General features: G+C 38.5%; 1 protein-coding gene across 5 annotated transcripts in view; it reads left to right on the top strand.

Moving 5' to 3' along the window:
• The window catches only part of MTA1 (metastasis associated 1), a 3368231-nt gene that overhangs the window by 3092439 nt on the left and 260211 nt on the right, over positions 1-15581 (top strand). For 3 of the 5 annotated variants that reach the window (XM_044074165.1, XM_044074166.1, XM_044074164.1), the window contains one exon: positions 5431-5462. The exons of the other annotated variants lie outside the window; for them this stretch is intronic. In XM_044074165.1, the coding sequence (XP_043930100.1) occupies positions 5431-5462 (32 nt within the window). The remainder of the gene's footprint in view (positions 1-5430; positions 5463-15581) is intronic. 5 annotated transcript variants of the gene reach the window in all.

The raw sequence follows: 15581 nt of genomic DNA, 5'->3' as shown, positions 1-15581 counted from the left end.
TTTTTTATTTCCACCCTAGTTTTAAAAAACACTTTAATTTTATCCCATTCCCCAGCTATGTTTTCAGAAGAAAAGTCTATCTTCCCTAGTAGCTCCTGAATTAATTCCAAAACCCATTGCTTGAATTCCTTTCTCTTCAAGCGATAGATGGGAAGGTGCCAATGTCTCAGTTTTATTTCATTACTTTAATGCTTTTATTTTAGTTATTGGCACATGATCTGAAATAGTTATTGGGTGCGTTTCACCTTCAATTAAATGCACATGTTCCTGTGAGATATAAAGTCTGTCTAGCCTAGCCCATTTCTTGTATCTTGTTGAGTAATATGTAAATTCACTCCGAACTGCTAGTAGTGAATTCACATCTTCCATGCCAAACATTTTCATAAATTTCTTCAAAAATCTACCCACCTTTGTTATATTTTCCGTTCTAGCCCCCCCCCCGACACATCTTCACTGTTACAAACCAAATTCCAGTCTCCATCTGTAAGTAATATACCTTGCTGAAAGCTGAGTATTTCTCCCAGAATTTTCTTAAGCTCCATTATAGCAGTTTTAGGGGGGATGTAAATACATGCCAGTGTAATCCTCCTCCCTTGCCAATATCCCCCTTAGTACCCTGTATCTTCCATTATTACATTTTTTCCTCTTCTATCACTATTGGAGCTTCTCTTGCAATTAATATAAGTACAGCTCTTTTTCTTTGCCCCAAATATTCTGCTGAATAACCATCCTGAAAACCTTTAACACATTCATTTCTTTCCAGATGTGTCTCCTAGCTATTTGCACTCTACATTTTTTAATATAGTTCACTACTCTTTCTTTTATTATATTTATTTGTAAGACCTTTCATATTGAAAGATATTACAGAAAGCATCATTTCCATATGCAGTTATTACCACCTTTTATGTATAACTGCCTTTTTGTTAAATGTCTAGTTCAACTTTTATGTTGCATGTATATACTGCTTGGCAGGTTGTTTTTTTTCTGCAGTTGTTTCTTGTCATATCCACTTGCGCCTATGCCACATCTTTTATAACTTTTGTTTTTTTTTTTGAACGCCCTCAAACAGAACAAACAACCCCCCCCAAAAAAAAAACCTCCTAAAACCTGTTAATAATAACACACAAAACCCTGTACATCTTCAAAGGATTTGTCAGTAGTTGCCTTCTTCAGACTAAGGAAATCCACATTTATCCCTACCTGGATGATTGCTTCATCTTAGCAGAATTGGTTCTAGACACCTTGACATCCATTCTCTTCACCATAAACCTCTTTCATGAGACTAGAAAATCATATTTAGCTAAATGGAAAATATTTTCTAATCTGTGCCATACCAGAGACCAGAACTCATCCCACTCAGGAGTGTCACTTTTTCACCAGTACCTCTGTGAATTGCTCAATTTTGGCTGGTCTTACACTTCTGTCAAGGTACACTTTTTGACTGTTTCAGCTTTTCTGCTTTCCAAGCGAAGCAGTCCTTAAAAAGATTGTTTCACTCTAGGCCCCCAAGGAAACTGGTAGCTCCATCATGGGGTCTGAATTTTGTTTTGGAGAAACTAACTTTACCTGTATTTGAACCTTCATCTACTTTTCCTAAAGTTTCTCACCTAGAAGATAACTCTCGATATTACTCTTACTTCTGCTAGAAGAGTATTCTGAGTTGTGGGCCTTATTGTCTGTTTATCCCTTTTTTGGTCTTTCTTAATGATAGCCATAAATGGAGGGTTAGTTCTCTAAGCTTGTGTCTGATGAGTTCAGTCTGAATCAAGTTGGTACACCTTCCTGTTTTCATTTCCAAACCTAAAAATAAAGAAGAAAGAATACTACATTCTCTGGATGTCCATGTACACCTCAGATACTACTTGGACAAGATAGAATAACTGTTAGACCAATTCTTTATTTCCTATGAAGGCAGGAAGAAAGGACAACCAGTTTCCAAACAGACAGTATCCATTCCAGGCTACTCATTTCTGTTCTCACCATAGATACCCTCCACCTAGAATGTTAGGGCTCACTCCTCTAGGGCTGTGACTACTTCTGTGGCTTTTTGGAAACGGATGGAATCTGGGTGTGGCAACTTGATCCCCCGTGCACACTATCACTAAACCCTGCAAGATTGATTCATTTTCTACAGCCAGAATAGAGTTTGATAGATGTATTCTCCAATGTCTTCTGTACTCTGGCTTTGCATCCCCCACTCTAATATTTGTCAGTCATCACATATAGCATTATGCTGTTGCAACAGTGCTCTAAATATGAACATAGTACAGTTATTATGTAAGTCAACTTACCATAATAGATTTTTGAATAGATCACTGTTTCAGTGCCATCACCCTCTGCCCATCCCACTTCTCATTTCTGTAATTCTTGCATATTTTTCCTCAGCTCCTGTCCCTTTACTGGGGTAGGGTCACTTTCCCACTTTTTCTGCTCTGACACAGGTTACAGATTTTAATTTGCTGTTTTTCCTGTTACAGCCTCCTTTAGTCTCAAGCAAAAATGTCCGGAATTTATGTGCCTCTACATTTCATTTCATGTTCATGCAGCTGAAGTACATTGCACAAGGAAGGTGCCCAAACATTTTTGTGTACTGGCTGGTTGTCTGATCCTTGGCAGGTTTTGTCCCATATAGTTTTTATGCTACTGCAACAGTGATCCCTTTGGACATCTGTCGTTCTGATAAGTTTACTTACACAATGTAATTTATGGAGCATTCTGGCAAATATCAGAAATAAGGGCACTGATGGAGCTGGTGTTTGGTTCGGTCCCATGTAGGAGACTGTTAAAAGAAAACTGAGGGGTTAGGGTAGGGCAAAGAATGAGGAATTGATTTGTTCTGTTTGGTTTTACGTTTGAGGTGAGTGATGATTAAAAGATGAAAAATGCGTATTTGGAGTACTGTTGTGGTCATTTCTTAGTCCAGTACTTTTGGCTGTATTTGTTTTGGATATATCTGATAGAATTGAGACCAGGAATAATCTTTTCACTGATGGTATACATAGTTGCAGTAGTGGAAGAAGAATCTAAAGGAAGGAATTGGAAAGGCTGACAAACTGGGTAAAAAAGTGGCACCTTAAGGTGCATTGCAGACAAAAGTGGAGTACAGTACCAGAAACTGATTGAGAGGGCAATGATAGAAGACAGAATGCTAGGGTGCATCCTCAGTTGATGAGAGTCCAGAGTTACATAGGTAATGCTTCTGCTGTAACAGGTGTTGGTCAAGCCATAGTTTGAGTGATGTGCTTTTTTGGATGCCTTGCAAATTGTGGACATTAGACTGCTGGAGGAGTGTAGAGGAGGGCCACCAAAAGGATGTGTGAGATTTGGGGGGGGGGCAGAGAATAGAGGAGCTGATGCATTTCTGGCTAGAATGTACTACAGTTGCAAAATATCATGTCATGGAGAGGTCATTCTGAATGGAAGGAAAGGAGGCAGAGGCAGCAGATGAAAGTGCTTCATTTGATACATGGTAGACTTAGGAGTGAACTCCCAAACTGGGCAGCAAAGAGTGAATTCACAGAGGCATTTGAGAAGGCATGGAATCAGGGAAAGGAGGAATGGATGGTAGAGCAGAGTATTAAATGCTCTTACAAGGTGTATTAGATAAGCTAGCTTATTGTCTCCTCCTGCTGTCAGTGTAGTATACTTTTTTTTTAATGCTTACCATGTCATATGTCATAGGCAGTCTACTTGCTAGCTTCTATTTTTCCAAGTTCACATCATTCACTGCCATACTCTAAGCCAGTTTTTCACATACTTGTCTATTTTGTTGCCTCTACTTAAATTCTGAAAGTCCAACTTTTAATTAATTTTTATAAAAGGTCTTTCTTACATGGCCAGCACTAATCGACTAGGCAATCTCCCCAATTACTTTTTTCAAGTAAATGTATGATCAGATTGAGCCCAGAAGAATTTTCTTTTTGCCCCAGCCCCCCTCAGCCACTTAGTTCATTCCTCATAGTCACCCATTTGCTACTTGATTTGAATGCTGCATGGTATAATCTGCCCTGGGGCATGGGTTGAGCAAACTAGAAAGTGAGAGACCTTATACACATATTGGGGGAATTGCATTTTGTTTGTAAGCCCCACCATCCCCTTTGCATGCTTGTATCATCCAAGAAATTGGTGTGTACTGGGCATGTGTGAAGTGCGTTCACACTTTATGATGTAATTAATTGCCCCCCTATAGACAGCACCCTTTATGCAATCCTTAGTCTTTACCAGGGGATTCAACCATGATGAACATAGCTGAGCATTTGCTCCCTGTACTGCCTCCTGAAGAGAGTCGAGCAGGTCTAGCATCTTAATTTCTCTCCTCAACTGGCAAATCCAACAAAGGCACCAAAGTAGTTACTCAAACTTGGGTTGCCTATGTTGCAGACAGGGCTTTATCCCACTGTCCCAGTGGAGTTGGCCAAAGCACCCACTTTACTTGAAACATTAACTTTAGCACTCATTTGTTAATGTGTATTGATGTGCTGTAATTGCTCATGTATGTGTTGCTTTAGCTATAAAAAAAAACTTTAATTTTGCAGAAAAGTGTTGGCCCTTTTTCTGTGCTTATAGTAATATCTTCTACAATATTAGTTAGTGTATTGGGAAGTCACAGTGATGCTGTTTTCCATTGTTTTTAGTAGTAGTTCTCATGGCTAATTATGGGGGAAGAATACTGCTCTTACTAGAATTCATTTTCCTATTACTGGTGCCTTCTTTAGTACTTAAGTGTTGCTTAAAGACTACCACATTATGTAAAACATGACTACAGTTTGCAACAAGTACCACATTCTTAGCTTTCTAAATTAGAAGAATGAGATAATCTTGCTAGCACTGAAGATATGCCACACTGCCATGGGGAATAGCTTTGTATGTAGCAACTTGAGATCAGTAACTATGTCATGTAATGAATCAGTGGTTTTGTGGAGGCGCTGAATGAGTTGTTTGAGCGTAACTAACTAAGTAGGTCTCACAACAAAGTGGTGGTCTTGTACCATTTACCAATTAGGTAACTGGAGTTAAATTAAATTTAAAAGATTACTTGCTGAGTTGTGTGCTACTCTTTCACGGCAGTGAATCATGCATTACATACTTCAGCGTAGAGCAAGCAGTGGCTTTAGTAGAAACTAAGCACCAATATAAGATAAGGGTACTTGAGATATTTGGGAGGGGGAGGTCAGAAATTCACTGAAACCTGGAGTTTTCAAAGTGTTGATAATATGCTATGAGCAGATAAGAAGCAGAAAGAAGGTGAATGTAAAGAAAATCAAAAGTAGTGGGGGGTTTGCCTGCCATCTGTTTTGGTGATATGATGAAATTTTATCACATAGGTTTTTTTTTTTATAGTAAATATCTTATTGTAAATGTAGCAATGATGATTATTAATTTCCTCAAAAAGTTAGTCTTACAAGATCTATTCTCTTTCATGTTTGTTAGGTATGCCTAACCACGGACAGACCAGACAAATGGTAAGAGAATGTTCTTAACAAAACGGCTGTCTATACTAGGTGCTAAGCATTTATGTTTTGAAGAATGTGATCTTGCTAAATTGAACAGCTGAAATATCAAACAGAAAATTGTGGATATCAGACAACCTGAAGATTCATAATTTCCTTCTGTTTAATTAGCTGTATATGGGATGGAAGTAGTATGTCTTCAAAAATAAAGTGCTGCACACCTTCTGACCTATCACAGGTTGATATTTTGCAAACAAAAGTTAATCTTTAGGAATTGTATGAAATTAACTGCAAATGTCTGTGAAAATTTAGAGCATTTGCTTTTAAAATACTGTGGTAGTATTGATTTGCCTGAGTGCATAACGCAGTAGTTACATACAGTATCACAAATTTAACAGTGAACTGTGTAAACTAGACCAAGGAATCTGTTTTTGTTTGTTATTGGCAAGTTGTTTAGCCTTCAAGTACTTATTTTGGTTTGTCTGTTTCCATCTGTTGTAATCAGGAATTTAGGATCTCAGAATTTTGTTATGGCTATGTAGAATGAATTATAGCCACAAATCTTGCAGCATTCAGAGTTTTGAAATCCTGTCCAAGAGGCTGCTTATATATGATGTGAAGTTTATTCTGGCAGTCTAATTTTTCCTGCCAAAAGATTCACAATTGGATGCATACCACATTTTTTTCTCAAATTTATTAAATTTTAACTGTGTCATAGATATAGCATTATGTACCCAGACTAGAACTGCTACTGATTTTAAGAGCTTAGCTCTTTTTCATTCAGTTTTAAAAATGTCAATTTTATCAGAATTCATTAATGCCTTGTACCTTATCTGTGATCTTTCTGCATGCAAGACCTGTAAATAGCCTTATGTGGTACAGTGAGTAGATAATAGTTTTATCAGAAAATAGTTTTAGCAGATATGCTAAAAACTGTTTTTGACTATCTAGGGGCCAGGGTAACTAATTTATACTGTCATAAATGTAAGTAAATACTACAATTTTAAATCCAAGAAGCAGTATGGACCTTACAGAAGCTACTTTGAGGTAAGTTCTACCATTTTTTTGGTTTGAACATTATGCCGATTCGTACAAGAAAAAAAATGATTGCAGTTATATGGCTTTTAGTTTTTATGTGCTGCTTATTGTCCATTACATGTGGTAGTCTTGTGCTGATCTAGCATACTTTGTTTTTCTTTGGGTTTGTCTACTGGTTGCCGAAACAGAAGGTAAAAAAAGGATACAGTGCAGAAATTTTGTTAGCACTGAGGTTTCAAGAAACAATGTTGGAGGACAATGTGTCCTGTGATCATTAATTTAGAACTGGGAATTAGGTAACTACGCATTGCATTAAGGATACTGAACAGCTGAGGTTCTCTCCATGGCCTAGAGGGATGAAGTCCTGAGTATGACCCAGTTAAACCTGTTTGAATAGCAGCCCGACTGCTAAAAGAGCTAGCAGATTTAGGGCTGAAGAGGAATGAAAAGGCATTTGCTTGCTTATCTTTCTTGTGTGTGTGTGTGTGGGGGGGGGGGGTTGCAGGGCACACCTGACATCATGACTTTCATGGAGACTGGGAGCTTGAGAAATGGGTAGACGATGGTCATGGCAGTTAAGTAGCATGTCACTGCAGAGACTAGGGCAGGTCCCTCACAGTGCCTGTGTTCCTGTCTAGTACGTAAGATGTCACCCAGCATACAGGAGATAGGGCTTAACACAAAAGAAAAGACCAAAGTGAAGAAATAATAGCTGGAAAGCTTTTACACACAAAAAAAAGCCATTGGTGTCTTGAAGTTTTGGCTTCAGAGGGAACTCAGAGGACACCTAATTTCCTCATGAAATAGTTAGCTGGCCTCAGACAGAAAAGCCATGTCCACTTATCCTTGTAATCTCAATACAAAGAACTCTTCAGAAGTAAGTATTTTCATTCTTTGTACTTCTGTAGTGTTGCTGTTGTCACATGGTGAATTGTATAAACCCTGCATTAACACTACCACTGTTATAGAATTCATATCTATAAAGCAAGATGTAATTGATTCATTTTTAAGAATGAAGAGATGCAAGTTAGCAACTCCAGACATATCTTACTGAACTGACCAATAACTTCTCACTGAAAAGAGTAGGAGGATTAGCTCAGATATTAATAGCAGTAACCTTTTATTAAAGAAAGATGGATTTTTTGTCTCCTGCATAGATTTGATGGAATTTCGGAAGCTAGTGTTGGATTATTGGCACATTGTCTCGAATTAGTCTATTATTTCATCTAAATGCATTTTATTTCGTAAGTTGGGACCAGATTTACATGAGTCTTAGGACACATTCTGTGTTTATCACTGGTAATCTAACATTTTCTAGTGTTTAAATATAAGCAGTCCAAAATGTTCCCATTTGTTAAGAACTTTTATGGTTCTTTACTTGACAGTTTCATAGGTGTTTACTAGACTAATGACCACTGAAGTATTTTTAAGCCTAGACGTGCATCATAAATGTTTAACAGGTTCTAGTACCTTAGTAGTGTAAGCAGAGGTTTGTAGAGTAAATATTTTACTCGCCTCTTAGTGCAAGAAATCTGGACAGAGGCCCAAAAATAGGGGCAAATTTTAAATATTGCTCTTAGAAAGTTGCTAGAATAACAGGATTTGTTACCATGCATTTTTCTGAAGGATACGAAGACTGAAACTAAAATTTATGTCATTATTTAGTGACTTTAACCCTCACTGATTTGCTAGAACACTACAAATTTTATGAGGACCAGGCCAACAATGTGAGGCAAAAATCAGAACATTCTGCTAAAATCTGGACAGTTGAGAGGTGTGATATATTTAGAATCACGGGCGTGGGAGATGAGAGAGTTACAGAGACTGTCTGTGTCCATTAGAGACATAGGTGCTAAACCAACAGTGAATTTCTGCATCCCTGTCAACTTTTTCAAGTTGCACTTTAGTTAGGTTAACAAGGAACTCTGTTTTACATGGATGTGGAGCCTGTTCCAGAGAAGGGGTAGTCTCTAAGATACATGCCTCTCTCCCTCTAGCAGGTCCAATTTGTCGCAGGCAAGGTTCGAGTCTTGGGAACAGGTAATTCTGGTGCTGTTTGTTTTGCAGATATACAAGAGATCTGTCAGACTAGGGTCTGAAGATGCCTTGTGTGCCAGGCATCGATCTTCCCTCAACAGCTTGTAGGAGATAGAATACTGGGATCAGGCTTTGAGGCTGTCTGCATAGAAACTGTTATTTATGCCTTGCATTCTTTTTGTGAGGAATCTGTGTGGGAGCTCCAGTTTTTGGATGTGCCAGGCGAGGTATGTAACAAAGTGGGTATTGTACTCAGTGATAGGTCTTATGAATGCTGAATACAGTGGAACAATGACCTCCTTGGAACTAGATGCCATACTGTTGTTTATAAGTTGCGCAGCATAGAATGATTTTCTCAATACTGTAAACACATGATGGTTGAACGCTGGATTACTGTCTGTGTGTCCCGAAGTCCCTGACCACTTGGTTGACTCTCAGGGTGTGTTGTCAATGTGGTAGTTTTACCAAGGGTGACTAACTTCCCAAAGGTTATTAATATGCATTTCGTGGCATTTAGTTTTAGTCCATGGCTTGATACCAGTTATTTGTCTGTGTCAGCCTTTCATATAGTGTTGGTAGGGGATTCTGTGACTGCTCCTAATTTGCAATCATCTGCAACTTTAGTCAGCCAGAGGCCCTTGATATTGGCCTTGACTTCAGAGAAGCAGATACCAAAAAGAAGGTCATGTCTATTCAACCTCGTGGACGACTTTGAGAATGTCACCAAGGCAAGTTCACACTGCCTACATTGATCTGGCCAAGCCATATGACACAATACCCCACATGGACATTGTTGACAAACTCAAGAGGTTAGGTATAAACCCTTATGTTGCTCAGTTGACCGCCAGATGGCTCACAAACAGTATCCAGGAAGTTAACGTTTGGGGAGTGCACCTCTATAAAGAGACCATTCACCAGCAGGGTACTTTTACTGAGAAAATGTCAACTCAAGATGCCTACGTTTATACAGGGCATTCCCAAACACTTGAGGGAAGCTACTCTAGCAGACCTTGATTTATGAATGCGCTATTGAGGACAACTCTAAATTAAGGTTAGACAGTAGCTAATCAAGCAGTATTTATTGAAAATAATTAGCTTTGTCAAGAATGATGAATAGTGGGGTACACCTCATTGACTACTACTAGTGTTGATTTCACCACATCATCATACTGCTGGGATTTAATGTCCCTTTGCTTCTTCTGTCACCAGAAACAAAGCAGTAGTACTAATCCCAAGGTAGTAACAGGCCACAATCTGTTTGGTGATCAGCAGTCTTGTCCCAGATGATGCAGGAGTCTCTGGGCTTGTTTAGCCTTTTTGTAGTAGATTCCTTGAACAGCAACCAGATCAAGAATGTCCCACATAGACACTCCCGCCCCATTCTGAGACCATCGGGAATCAGTGACCCTCTGCTCCTTCTCTCACCAGGAGAACAGCAGAAATTCCAAACTGGCTCCTATGAACCACTTATCAGGCTTTCTGGTGATCAGCAATCTCCAGAAAATAATGTCCGTATGCTCCTTTTCTCACCAGGAGCAAAACAGAAGCACTAATCTCAAGATAAATACTTAAAAGCATAATGTGGGTTCTTCAGTGATTCTGGATCTTTGATCAGATGTTGCAGATTTTGTAAGTAAGAAGGAAAAATGAGTTAGTAGCCTAACAGTGTGCCCTAAGCAGTTACAAAGATGTGAAGGAGAGGAGTTACTCAAGCTTTTTTTGTTAATATAGAGCAAGATGGATTGGATGGAGGGGTCACTAAATATTCTGGTTGTATTTCAGAGTCTGATTGAGTGGGAGAGCCGATAACTTAAGTAGCTTAAAGGGGGAGTGACTTCACAGAATGTTAGTTTTGTGCTTATTGACAGCACCAGTGAAAGAGGAGAGGGAAGGAATTGTGTGGTCAAATTAACATAATGGCCAGGCAGCTAGAGAGAGAGAGAGGGAGGGTGAAGAAAATTCAATTCGTGTGACTCACAAGAGAAACAGCTTTTGTTTCTTTCCTAGTTTAAATCTGCAGTGGAAAGCACAGTGCAGTTAAAAGTACAGGTAATGAAAATACACCATAGTATACAAAATAGATGAAAGCAATAAAGCAACATAAAATACAAGAAAGCAATAAAAGGGCAGAGTCTGAGTGAGCTTCTGAGTGACTCTCGAGAGACATCTTTGGTTTAAGTAAGCAATGGAAAACAGAATGCAATTAAAACGCAATGTAATGAAAATACACCACAATATACAAAATAGAAGAAAGCAATAAAGCAACACAAAATGCAAGAAAGTAGTAAAAGGAAAAACTAAACTTTCCTTCACAGCTGCCTATTATGACATAGTCTAAGTGGGCTTTTCCAGTATAGGGTACCATTTCTTCAGTGAATCTTATAAAAGTGAATGTGTAGTATATATTATAGGATGTGAGACTTATGGTATATTAATCAAAGAAAAAAAAAAAACAGAATGAGAATGTTACATCATTTTGACATCATCAGAAGGTGTAGTTATGAACCTGTTGACATTATTTCAAGGTGCATGGGGGGAAACATTCAGTCTTTTGTCAATTTACTGACAGCCTGTGTGTTTATTCAGGAGAAGGGTTGAAACTTGAAGTTTCACTAATTTTAAAGTTCTGTACACTGAACAAAGGTTAAATACAGACTATGGATGGTCTTCTCTTTTTCTAACCATTCCTTTCCGTTTTTGCACAAATATATTTACTGAAATTTTTTTTATTTTTGAAGTGTTCTTTACACTGACTTTATAAAGATAATTCACTTTTTTGGCCGATGAAGATTGACTTGCTTAGTCCATGAAGAAATTGATTCTCTTCTGAGCTCCCTCAGGTGGCAAAATGCTGAGGTACCGGGGACTTTGTTGTGTATAGATATATATGTATATGTGTGTGTACATATATATATATATATATATATATATATATATATATATATATATATATATGTATATCTTTTCACTTTTTTTAATTTCTCCAAGTCTTTTGGGTTTCTAATACCATGAAGGGAATAGACCCCATTTCTAAATCAAAGTACAATTAAAGTTCATAAAATTAGTATTGTTTCAATCTTTGATGTCAGCCAAAATTGTTGTTCGGAGTACCCGCATTGTGCCCAGTTAAAGACTCCTCCTGCAATTCCTATGGAGTTACATGGATTGTTAACGTATCTAAATACAATTGTAGGTTCATTTTTATAAGACCCATTGCTCCTACTACTATTGGAACTGTTTGGGTATCTTTCTTCCACATTGCTCTTGTTTCTGCCTGCAGATCCTGATATTTTATGACTTTGTCTCTCTCTGTACGCAAGACACTGTAGTTACTGGGTGTGGCGATTTCAATGATCAATGCTACTCTTGTCTTCTTTTCTTGAACCACTATATCCGGTTTTCTAGTATCTGTCTTTTGAACTGTTGGTAATGGGTGGTCCCATGTGATATAAACTTCATCATTTTCTGTGATGCTTTGTGGCTCATGTTTCCAGTGTTTTTCATTCACGTCAGTATCATAATGTTTGCACAATCCCCAGTGCAACAATCTTGCCACATTATTATGCCTTTCAGTATACAGTCCTGCCATTAGTATGTCACAGCCTGCAACAAGGTGTGCAACGGTTTATAATTCGGTTTTACAAAACCTACATTTGTCTGTTTCTCCCACATGTTCGATGGACTTTGTAAACCAACGTGTACGTAGCCCACTATCTTAGGCTGCCAATATTAACCTTTCATCTGTTGGTTTGAATTCGCCTCTCCTTAAGCATTCCTGCGTTCATTCCTGAACAACATGAGGTTCTTCTAAAAGTTTTCATGTGTGTTAATACGTGTGTGTGTGTGTGTGTGTGTGTGTGTGTGTGTGTGTGTGTGTGTGTGTGTGTGTGTGTGTGTGTGTATATATATATATGGCACTTCAAAAGGTTGAAAACTCATAACATCTAATTTCAAAACAGCAAGACCATAAAATCGAAAATTCAAAACATCTAAAACTCATAACATCGAATCTCACAACATTAAAAATTTATAAAATTGAGTAGTGTATCATCAAACATGTAAGTGTTATAGTTTATTTTGTTAATCTGTATATAATGTTTATTATGCCACTCTGTACGTGTTTTTAGGCCATACAGGTAAGTGATTTAGACATTGTGTACATTCTTTACGGTGATCGCGATACAATGGAGTTAGGAAATTAACTTTTTCCCGCTGTAGTGCCATCTCAGAGTTGGTATATTTAATTTACTGGGGGTTCGGGAGGTGCAGGGGGCTTGCCTCCCTGCAGAAACATAGTAAAAAGTGTGTTTTTTCATTTAGTGGTGTTATAGTTGGAGGGGGTGTTATTTATATTTGCTTTGTAGTTTTCGATATTGTGAGATTCGATGTTATGAGTTTTAGATGTTTTGAATTTTCAGTCTTATGGTCTTGCTGTTTTGAAATTAGATGTTATGAGTTTTTAACATTTTGAAGTAGAACCATATCTGTCTATCTATTTATCTATCTATCTATCTATCTGTTTATCTATATATGTGTGTGTGTGTGTGTGTGTGTGTGTATATGTTTATAATTTTTCTTGCAGTATTTCTTTGTTCTGTTTATTAATACAGTTCAACAGTGATTTGCCAGAGCAGCCCATGGCAGTGTGAATCATGCTACCATAGGTAAGCTCTCATTATTTCTGCACATCCTACAACCCACTGACCAGATTGAATGTTTCTGCTGGTAAGGAGGGGGATGGCAGCCATGTAGCTTGGAGAGTTAAGATAATTTGGAAATTTGGAATAAAGGGAGCAGCACCAGCCAGCAAAAGATGATCTAACCACCATAAATTTCAAGTTTTCCACCTACACGTGGCATTCTCTATGACTAAATCATTGCCAGTTAAAAGTATACAGATTTATATATTATTCATTGTTGCACAGTGATCGTACTTGGAATTGCTGCTGCTGAAGACGCAGGATCCAGTCCCACTTTCAGGACTTTTCACATTTCCTCCTCAAGGCTGAATAAACACCCTCCCACCTGAACATCAGCATTTTTGTTGTATAAGAGGGACTTTCAACCACGTTATCCTGATTCAGACTGGGACAAGAAAGAGTAAAGTCATGATGAAAATATCTAAGCATTGTTGGTTTTTCTGTTCAGCTAGATTTCCAGAACAGTCTTAGTATATATTTGTGTGCTTGTTTGTAGCTTAAGTAAATGTCTTGCATCTGGGTTGTAGGTGTCCGCAGCTAAAGTTAGTAACTACATTTATTGAGGGAAAGCAAATTCTGCACAAAGACCTTCATGTCATATTTATTCTGCTTAGGGACACGAGTATGACATTGCCTCCTCTCCACAGATACGTAGCTAGGCTAGTGCACGGTATTAGGAGGGGAAATCAGCAGTAGTGCAGTACTGGCCTTTATTTCCATACTGGCTTTTTTGAATGCCGGTTCTGAAAGGAGTTTGCTGTCAGGACTGAAATGCTTACTTCAGTGCTTCATGTGTAGTGCATGTTGTGTAGCAAGCGACTTGCCAGAGCTGTAGCCAGCTTATCTAGTGCCCCATACTGGTTCCAGATATAGCACCTCACCCTTCAGCTATTCAAGTACTAAACTGCTTCCTACAGAAAAATCCATGCCACACCCCATCAACTTTTCAAGTGAAGAGCAAAAAAAAAAAATGCTACTTTCCTGCATGCTGTTGTCAGAAATGCTGGTACAGAAAAAGAGTGCAGCTATTGTTCTTCTCGATCACACCCCGTAACACTTTGCACTGGAAGATGCTGTGCCCTTTTCCTCACCCTCCCTGTGCTTTTTACCACCTGCTATAAATGTTGCAAGCTACCTACTGCAAGTATAGGAAGTGACTTACTAAGATTTGTAAATTTAGAAAAGACCTATTTTTGTTGTTTAACTTAATAGTTGATTATTTTTGTTTTCCGCTCAACTTCAGAGGTGCTAGACTAGGGAATGGTAGTGGATGGTAGATGAGCTAGCTGTGGGCTTTGTCCATATGTTTTGTTTTGTATTCAACCAGAAGGCTGTTAAGTGTAGAGCTAGCTCTGTCCTGGACATTCTCAGCTAGAAAAGGCTCTGCAGCTTGTCTTAGGCTGCCATGGTATCATCCATATCACAGCTACACTGCTCAAATAATGAACAGAGAAGTACAGAGAGGGAGATCCGAAGAAGCCAATTTAATCTGAATTCATGGAAAGAATCCACTGAATCTGAAGGCCACCTTAGGATAAAGGACATTAGGTCTAGTGAAGTCTTTTTGTAGATCCTGATCTCGATGCTAATTTGACCTGGGACTTTTGTTAAAGTTCTCAAGTGATACCATATCCTTCTAATCCGAAAATCTACAAGATTCTGTTGGTCAGATAGCTTTCCACAAGCTTATGATTCTAGCACTAGTATTTTGATTACCAAGGGTGAGGATGGTTTTCTTTTCAGCTGTGATACATAGGGGCATTTGCAGTTCTCATATGGAAGTCTTTGGTGTCTATCTTTTGTTCAAGACCTAAAAGGATGCCACCACCCCTGAAAGCACTAGATTGCCTCAGCCTGAGATGACTAGGCCTTCTATCTCTCTCTCAGGCCCCTCTACATAAGACTGAATGAAGCTGGCTGAGGACATATTGCTTTTCCTTAAGAACCTACAGCCATCATCATGGCAACAACTTCAGGGATCCCTTTTCTTAAAAAAAGGAAAACATGCCCCCCTAAGGAATTGTATTCCCCTGATTCTGAGGTGGCTGAACTGGCCTGTGTGGACTTAATGTCCTCCCTCTTAGCTATTAGTCATCCATTGAGTACAACTTATTCCTCTGACTCCTTGCCACTGGGTTTCTTATTTAGATATCTTCAGTTATCATGGTGGACTTCTTCAAATAGGAGCCTGAGGAATTACTATGATGCTCCAAAAAGGTGTAGGGGATTTTTGGACTGACCATAGCCAAATCCCTTATTGACTGCTCCAGTGATTGATACCTTGGGATGCATTTACCAGCATCTTTGGAGCCAGACTGCCAAACCCCTGGTCTCAGGAAGCTCAACCATATCTTAT

The sequence above is a fragment of the Protopterus annectens genome, chromosome 6.part0 (genome assembly GCF_019279795.1).
Source record: "Protopterus annectens isolate FY-2018-M chromosome 6.part0, PAN1.0, whole genome shotgun sequence".
NCBI lineage: Eukaryota > Metazoa > Chordata > Ceratodontiformes > Protopteridae > Protopterus > Protopterus annectens.
The sequence above is the reverse complement of the archived record's forward strand: the minus strand, read 5'-3'. Positions and strand labels throughout refer to the sequence as shown.